General features: G+C 46.1%; 3 protein-coding genes across 4 annotated transcripts; 1 reads left to right on the top strand and 2 right to left on the bottom strand.

The window, feature by feature from the left end:
* Window positions 1–478: 478 nt before the first annotated feature.
* H4c17 (H4 clustered histone 17) lies at window positions 479–883 on the bottom strand. The gene has a single exon (NM_001195421.1). It carries the CDS (start codon window positions 843–845, stop codon window positions 534–536), a length of 312 nt encoding a protein of 103 aa, NP_001182350.1. The 5' UTR covers window positions 846–883; the 3' UTR covers window positions 479–533.
* Window positions 884–1,710: 827 nt separating this feature from the next.
* On the bottom strand, window positions 1,711–2,262 carry H2ac23 (H2A clustered histone 23). Its single transcript, NM_001177544.2, has one exon. The coding sequence runs from the start codon at window positions 2,160–2,162 to the stop codon at window positions 1,770–1,772; it is 393 nt and encodes a 130-aa protein (NP_001171015.1). The 5' UTR covers window positions 2,163–2,262; the 3' UTR covers window positions 1,711–1,769.
* A 167-nt stretch (window positions 2,263–2,429) lies between these two features.
* On the top strand, window positions 2,430–6,217 carry H2bc23 (H2B clustered histone 23). Of its 2 annotated transcripts, NM_001097979.2 has the most exons (2): window positions 2,430–2,834; window positions 4,502–6,217. In NM_001097979.2, exons 1-2 carry the CDS (start codon window positions 2,458–2,460, stop codon window positions 4,527–4,529), a joined length of 405 nt encoding a protein of 134 aa, NP_001091448.2. In that variant the 5' UTR covers window positions 2,430–2,457; the 3' UTR covers window positions 4,530–6,217. The 2 variants fall into 2 exon arrangements, with proteins under 2 accessions (NP_001091448.2, NP_001300809.1); NM_001313880.1 differs by lacking the exon at window positions 4,502–6,217 and having other exon boundaries at window positions 2,430–2,888.
* Window positions 6,218–7,941: the final 1,724 nt, after the last annotated feature.

Genomic DNA, 7,941 nt, shown 5'->3' with positions numbered 1-7,941 from the left:
GAGAACCATCTGTTCTTGGCCCTGAGCCGGGGCCCAGGTGCTTGACCACCGATATCCTGTTCGGCCCCTGTCCCAGTGCTATTCAGCCTTGATCTTTAACTGTTAATCTATAACTGAACTTCCTTGTAACTTTTGAGAACCCAGCTCTGGTACTTTTTCATGCCTTGCAAAATGGCGTTACTGCAGCTAGCTTGCTAAGCCTTATGGTGGGGTCTTTCAGTAGTCCTGAAGCAAACCTCTACGTAGGAGGCAGGGGTGGGACGGGGCATGGGAGTTCCTACTGCTCAGCGCCTGAGCTCTGCCTCCTCTCAAAGGAGCCGTCCAAATTCCAGGACACACGTGACACGACGGAGGGCTCACCCTGAAAAAGACTGCCCTCGTCGCCTTCCCCCCCGTCCCCCGAGAAGTAGCTGGAAAGAGCCTCATTAGGAAAACTTGCCCGCCCGTACTGCAATGTTGCAACCCTTTGGAGGATTAATTGGATGGCCCTGAAAAGGGCCTTTAGTTGAGAAAGAAGCTCTAGGTGAGCATAATTAGCCGCCGAATCCGTAGAGGGTGCGGCCCTGGCGCTTGAGCGCGTAGACCACGTCCATGGCGGTGACAGTCTTGCGCTTGGCGTGCTCCGTGTAGGTGACGGCGTCGCGGATCACGTTCTCCAGGAACACCTTCAGCACACCGCGGGTCTCCTCGTAGATGAGGCCGGAGATGCGCTTCACTCCTCCGCGCCGGGCCAGGCGGCGGATGGCGGGCTTCGTGATGCCCTGGATGTTATCGCGCAGCACTTTGCGGTGGCGCTTGGCGCCGCCTTTGCCCAGGCCTTTTCCTCCTTTGCCACGACCAGACATGACGAAGACAAAACTGTACTGCTCTAAGACGAAGCAGACGGCCTTCTGGAGAAGGCCGGCCCCTCTTATAGGGAACTTGCGGACCGGAGTGAAAACAGGAGCTCAGTGTAAGTGGGTGTGGCCGGGGGAAGGGCTTAGAGCAAATTTAACACAATAGGTTTTTATATGGAAAGGAAGCTAATTTCATCAACTCCCTGCACTACAGGTTTTCGTTAGCAGTTTTTTTCTTTTTTTTTTTTTAAACTTACGTGCATCAAACAACGCAAGATGCAGGTGCGCACTCATACGTGCACGCCTTTACCTTGTTCATTAAATGTGATCACTACGTCCTTATGGAACAAAAGTTATAGTATACAAAGGAAAAACATGTCGCTTTTACAGTAACACTATGTAGGAGTAAGTACACCAACTCTAAAGACGAGGTTCTAGGTCTGAATAATGTATGCCCCCTCGCTCCCAACCACATGGCAAATGGCGGTGATGGCACATGCCTTTAAACTCTACACTAGGGAGGCAGGGGCAGGGGCAGGGGCAGGCTAATAGGAGTTGAAGGCTGGACTGGCCTGGAGTTCTAGGACATCTAGGGAGACTCAATCCCCATCTGGAAACACGAAAGGAAAACAAGACACGGAGCTACTTTTCATGCTTACAAAGATCCCTAAGCATGAAAAGTGGCCAGTTTTCAGTACTTAACACCGTAGTTCAAAGGGAAATTAGTTCATTTATATTGGGTTCATGTATGCCAGTCTCTCTTGGGCAGAAACCACAACGTTTGTCTTCAATTCTGGTTCTAAAACCCTCACCTCTAAACCGCATACAAAATGACATCGATTTACGTAAGTATTCAGTTCTTTAAAAGACACTGTGGATGGCTCTGAAAAGAGCCTTTTTTTTTTTTCTTTTCGGGTGAGTGAACGGCTGGTCTTATTTTCCCTTGGCCTTGTGGTGGCTCTCGGTCTTCTTGGGCAGCAGCACGGCCTGGATGTTGGGCAGGACGCCGCCCTGCGCGATGGTCACGCGGCCCAGCAGCTTGTTGAGCTCCTCGTCGTTGCGGATGGCCAGCTGCAGGTGGCGCGGGATGATGCGCGTCTTCTTGTTGTCGCGGGCCGCGTTGCCCGCCAGCTCCAGGATCTCGGCCGTCAGGTACTCCAGCACGGCCGCCAGGTAGACCGGGGCGCCGGCGCCCACGCGCTCCGAGTAGTTGCCCTTGCGGAGCAGCCGGTGCACGCGGCCCACGGGGAACTGCAGGCCGGCCCGGGAGGAGCGGGTCTTGGCCTTGGCGCGAGCCTTGCCACCCTGCTTGCCGCGTCCAGACATGGTAGAAAGTAGACAGCTTCTGAAAACCGTACGCTTGCAAAGAGCAAGAGCTTGGCCCTTATAGTTTTCTCTGGGCGCAAAAAAGGGCCTATGCGATTGGCTGACTTCTTCTTTTCTTCTAGACGAATGGGAAGCATTCGCGGGCGCACGTCAATTGGACAAGACTTCGGATGTCGCCATGTATATCATGAACCAATCATAGGCGCCCGATCCCATGCCTCATTTGAATAAGACCTCATCAAATAGACAGGACCAAGTCGCTTCCGTGCTAGAGTTCCAGAGTTCCAGTCTCATCATGCCTGAGCCTGCGAAGTCCGCTCCCGCCCCGAAGAAGGGCTCCAAGAAGGCCGTCACCAAGGCCCAGAAGAAGGACGGCAAGAAGCGCAAGCGCAGCCGCAAGGAGAGCTACTCGGTGTACGTGTACAAGGTGCTGAAGCAAGTGCACCCCGACACCGGCATCTCCTCCAAGGCCATGGGCATCATGAACTCGTTCGTGAACGACATCTTCGAGCGCATCGCGAGCGAGGCGTCCCGCCTGGCGCATTACAACAAGCGCTCGACCATCACGTCCCGGGAGATCCAGACGGCCGTGCGCCTGCTGCTGCCCGGGGAGCTGGCCAAGCACGCGGTGTCGGAGGGCACCAAGGCCGTCACCAAGTACACCAGCTCCAAGTGAGTTCCTTTAACTCACACTCCTAACCCAAAGGCTCTTTTCAGAGCCACCTACACTTTCAGCGTAAAAAGCTGTTACACATGCAGGTTCCTTTCACTTTGGGGTAGTGGACGTGGGAGATGTGTTTCTTGTGTGGGTGCGGGTGCCCTGTCCCGGTTCGCAGGCACCTTAGAAGCAGCTCCTAGTGTTTTGCCGAGAGCCTCTTCCGCCTTGTTTACCTGTCCAAAGAGGCGAAGGAGAACAAAGAATGGGGAGGAAGTATGTGGTAAGTTCCTGGTCTTCAGGTTTAGCTGGTAGACGTAATTAAAAACCAATTAGCAAGCCTCATCTAAACAAAAGGGTAAGTCAAAGAAGGCGATTGTGGTCATTCTCCTTATCGGGCATGCCCAGCGAAAGGCATCGGAACTGTCCTGAAGGATCAATACTTTTGTCTGACTTCTTGAGCATACAGGGATATCCTGTCCGTGTATTCCTGCCCTATTTGCTCTAGGCTCGACCAGGGAATGAACGAGTTGGCCCGTTGGATGTCTATTCCTAGGGTAAGAACATGCTCAGGGATGTCAGTGTTTTAGGCAAGAAAAGATCCATCAAGATGCTTTTTCCGATTGCTACCTAGCAAGTTGCATCTGTGAAAACTGAAGAGATTCCGTTTGCAACTTAGGTTGGCTTAGGAATGGAAAGACTAACCTTAGGCCCCAGCTTTAGTATCGACTGGATATGCATCTGTAGAACGAATGTGCTGCACATCACACACCAAGTGACATCACAGGTTTCATTTCAAAAGGACCAATAACTTATCATCTCACTTTTCCAACTCATGATTCCTCACGATACTAAAGCAAGAGATTTAATTTTTTTCTCACCAAAGCCGCCTGTGTTTTCCTAAACTTAACATTGCTTTCAATATCTATTATTTCCCTAGTAAGCTTAGGATAAGAATGCAAAGTCATACCCTGTAAATTGGCAAAACTTTGAAGGAAAATTGAGTAATATCCGTTTGTGGTTAAATATGGAAATATCTTTTACAGCCTGAATTTCTACAGGTGGAAATTTACTGGTTCTGCAAAATGTGTAAAATGTGCACCCAGTGCTGTTAGCCTTCCTTCCAGGCTCCGCCCCACACTTAGTTACCTGTTTTGGTTCTTTCCCCAGCATAGTTTGTGATTCAAAAGACCAGAAGTAATCTGTTGGATAGCAAATTACAATAATACAGCCTTGTGTTTGGTGGAAAAACACACACCAAGGTAACTTTTCACAATAGTTATTTATTCTTTTTTTTTAATATTTGTCACCTGAACCTTTTTTTTTAATTTTTTATTTCTTATGTTTTATTTTTATTTGTTTATTTATTTATGTATTTATTTTTGTTCGTTTTTTGTTTGGTTGGTTGGTTTTGGTTTTGGTTTTTTTTTTTTTTTTTTTTTTTTTTTTTTTTTTTTTTTTCGAGACAGGGTTTCTCTGTATAGCCCTTTTTGTCCTGGAACTCACTCTGTAGACCAGGCTGGCCTCGAACTCAGAAATCCGCCTGCCTCTGCCTCCCAAGTGCTGGGATTAAAGGCGTGCACCACCACCGCTCAGCTAGTTATTCATTCTTATGCTATATGATGCTTTTTAAAGTCCTTTATAGTAATTAAGTCATTTCTTTTTCTTTTTTGTTTTGTTTTAGTTTTTCAAGACAAAATTTCTCTGTGTAGCCCTGGCTCTCCTGGAACTCACTCTGTAGATCAGACTGCCCTTGAACTCAGAGATCCACCTGAGTGCTGGGATTAAAGGTGAGTGCCACTACCCCCAGTTTGAGTCATTTTCTTTTCCTTGCATCCTTTTAAGGTAAATTAACACTTGTGCCTATACTACAGGTCGCAAGGCACGTGTTCAGTGACAGTTAAGAAATTGCTTGAGTTTGCACGGCTAATGAGTGGAAACTGGCTTAAGAACTTTCAGAACGCTTGCTCGTCGCCACCGAGTGTCATCACCGCCTGTCTAAAGGTTGATCTGTGATGAGTGTCTTCAAGACACAGACAGTGACAAGTAGTTACAAGTAGTAGCACCGTGTACCTGTGTATGTTTTCGTGAATTCGAAAGTAACCCCTTTAGGAGATAGGTACCAGGAAAAGCCCCTCCCTCAACAAAATGGCTTACACTCGCTGGTAAGTCGTCCTTTTCCTGTCAGGAATCAAAATCCCAACCCCCTTGGCCTGACCCATTAAAGGGCCTTCTGTCCCCTTAATGAAACCCTCCAGCTCACCCAGACAGACTTCCACTGGTGAGCCTTTAAAGGTGTCTGGGGTTGGTTTGTTTGGTTGGTTGTTTTGTTTTGTTTTTTACTTATCTTGTCTCCCTTCCCTATAGCTGCCAAACCTGGTGTTTCCTGTCTCAAAAGTCAATCAAATTTCATAGAGTTCCCTTCTGAGTCAACTTTAAAATACTTTTATAGATGAAATCAAGAACCTGCGCAGGGACCGTGAGTTCCCTAATGACAGAAGAATATTAAATAAATTTGTTTCTTCTCCTGCCTCCTACCCCACTTTTGACACAGTGTCTTGTTATGTGTTTATCCACAGAAACTAGAAGTGTGCAAAAGGCCTCACCTCCTACACTGCTCCCATGGGATTATGTTCACTGTACATGTTATTTGTGGAGAAATCAGTATAGCTCAGAAACAAGGCCCTGAAATCTAACCTTATCCACTAGGGTACCTTCCTCAGCAGTGTTTCCTTCAGAGTTTGGTTGTTTTGTTTTGTTTTGTTTTGTTTTGTTTTGTTTTGTTTTTCACAAACTGCATGTAATGATCAGATACAGCGGGCCGACTCTAGTAAGATGCTTGCCTATGAGAAATATATCGATGATACGGAAACACACAAGAAATAGTAATGAAGAAGCTGGAGCGGTAGACTGGTCAGCAATTCAGAGCCCTTACTACTTTTCACAAGAACCTGAGTTCGGTTCCCAGCACCCCTGGCAGGTGTGACACAATCAGCTGTAACTCTGACTCCAGCGCATCCAACACCCACCTCTGATCTAGGTGTACTGTGTGACCAGTACCCAAACACGTGGCGTACTTGTCACACAGGCAAAAAGGCATATGTAAATAAAATGAAAGACCCAACTACCAAACAGACCATGTAGGTTTTACTGGGATGCTTGGATCTGAGGACCATAAGGAAAAGTCTAAAACCTAAAAGAGATGGTAATACAAAAGGCTCTGTACTAAAGAACATTTTTATGATTCTGTGAGGTGATTATAACTTGTCTCAGCAATAGCCAGCTCACCATAATACACTACAGTTTTCTATCTCTTCATAAACCTTTGAGATGGTAAGTATGCCAACTACAGTCATGTGTGTGTATCTGTCATTAAAATTGGATAGTCTATATACTTTTACTTTTGGAATCCTGATTTTTTTTTAAATATCTGAAAACAGGCTAAAAGTGTTGAAATTGTGTGTGTGTGTGTGTGTGTGTGTGTGTGTGTGTGTGTACACGTATAGGTGTAGTTCCCACAAGTATAACCAAATTCTATCTCTTTGCCCTTTCTTCACATCTGAAGGAGGAAAAAGACTTAACTTAAAAACCAAGACAACATTTGAGGCCACAACATTGCATTCCTGAGTAGTAGTCCCTATAACTCACTCAGAACCTGGAAATGTTAGCACAGTTCAGACCCTGAAGTCTATACTGACCTGGAATCTCAGTGTCTGTACGGACAGAAGAATGTGGCCTTAACAATTTTAGAAGAATATTTTCATACATGTAGGACCTGGTACACGAAGCAAGGGGAAAGACAAGACACCCACAGGCATGACTAAGCAGAGGAATCCAATCTTCCAAATTTGGGCCCTCATTTCTTCTTGGGCCGCTCTATTAATCGAAGCAGAAGTTAGAACGTTTAGACCCTTGGTGACAAAAAGCAGACATCTGAGGACACGAAGTCACAGAGGGTAGTCGCACAAGTACTCATGCAGAAGGCACTTTGACTGCTAGGTGATCATGGACAATGAGTCAACTGACCTCGCTACTTTATCTGCAGCCTAGGAGTGGAAACCCATCCTGCTTTCAGAAAGCTTTATGTCTCAAGTAAGACAATCTCTACAATGGGAGAGTGAGTACGTTTTATGGATAAAGGAGAAATGAATATTATAGGAAAAGAACACAGGGGTTATGTTCCTCCCAGAAGCCATAGGTAATTAAAAATTAAAAACCCAGTACCAGATGTACTCCACTTGAGTACAAGGGATACCTCCACTTGAGTTGTTGGTCAGAGGTGTACTAAAGGTACCCCTCAAAAATAATAGCCATTGCTATTGGTTTTGGTTACCCACCACCACTTGATGGGAAGACCCCAAAGCTGAAGACACAGCACATTTTGGACATGGGACGTGGAGAAATCAAGATGGTAGTGACCAGAACTCTTCCTCCCTATTAGCTGGCTTGGGAGGGTGCTGGTATAATCAACAAGTTACTTAGCTGTTAACTCTGTGAACTATAATAATGACTTGTATAGCAAGATTCACCCATGGGTGTAATCATACATAAATATTACGGAGAGAATCACCCATTTTCTGATTAGATATAAGGCTGTCTCCACAAGAAGAAACACACCGCATGCTCAACACTATACTATTTTTCTGTTAAACGGAAATAACCAAGCTGCCCTCTAAACTCATACCTTCCTACCCATAGACTGGTGCTTCCCCCGATGTCATTAGAGAAGTTTCTTTGTGCAGTGTGTAATCATGGTCTTTGTACCGGCCTCTCTCTTTCCCAGAATAACAACTCTGAGACCTAATTCTTTATGAGTAAATGTCTAGACCATAAGCTTCAGCTCCTTCCCCGACTGGCTTGTAACTTATACAACCCATTTATTCTAGTCTATGTCTGCCATGTGGGTACCTACCTCTCAGTTTCATGCATCTGACTTCCTCTTAATTCAGGGTGAATCTCTCACCTCTATCTAACTCCTGGAGTTCCAATTTCTCTCTACCAGAACTCCTACCTTCTATTTCCTGCTTCAGCTGATAGACCATCAACTTTTTATCGGTAAGTGATATTTCTACACAGTATATAAGAGACTCTCTTTACATCTGAGGAGAGATAACCAACCACATG

Source organism: Mus musculus, chromosome 13 (assembly GCF_000001635.26).
Source record: "Mus musculus strain C57BL/6J chromosome 13, GRCm38.p6 C57BL/6J".
NCBI lineage: Eukaryota > Metazoa > Chordata > Mammalia > Rodentia > Muridae > Mus > Mus musculus.
Note: the sequence above shows the minus strand (reverse complement) of the source record. Positions and strands in the feature narration are given on the sequence as shown.

What these genes read in the sequence shown, in the direction of transcription:
- H4c17 (NM_001195421.1), bottom strand. Translation starts at nt 845, where the DNA reads ATGTCTGGTCGTGGCAAAGGAGGAAAAGGCCTGGGCAAAGGCGGCGCC.
- H2ac23 (NM_001177544.2), bottom strand. Translation starts at nt 2,162, where the DNA reads ATGTCTGGACGCGGCAAGCAGGGTGGCAAGGCTCGCGCCAAGGCCAAG.
- H2bc23 (NM_001097979.2), top strand. Translation starts at nt 2,458, where the DNA reads ATGCCTGAGCCTGCGAAGTCCGCTCCCGCCCCGAAGAAGGGCTCCAAG. An exon ending in ACCAAGTACACCAGCTCCAA is followed by an intron (nt 2,835 to 4,501) that starts GTGAGTTCCTTT and finishes GTTTTGTTTTAG; the next exon opens with TTTTTCAAGACAAAATTTCT.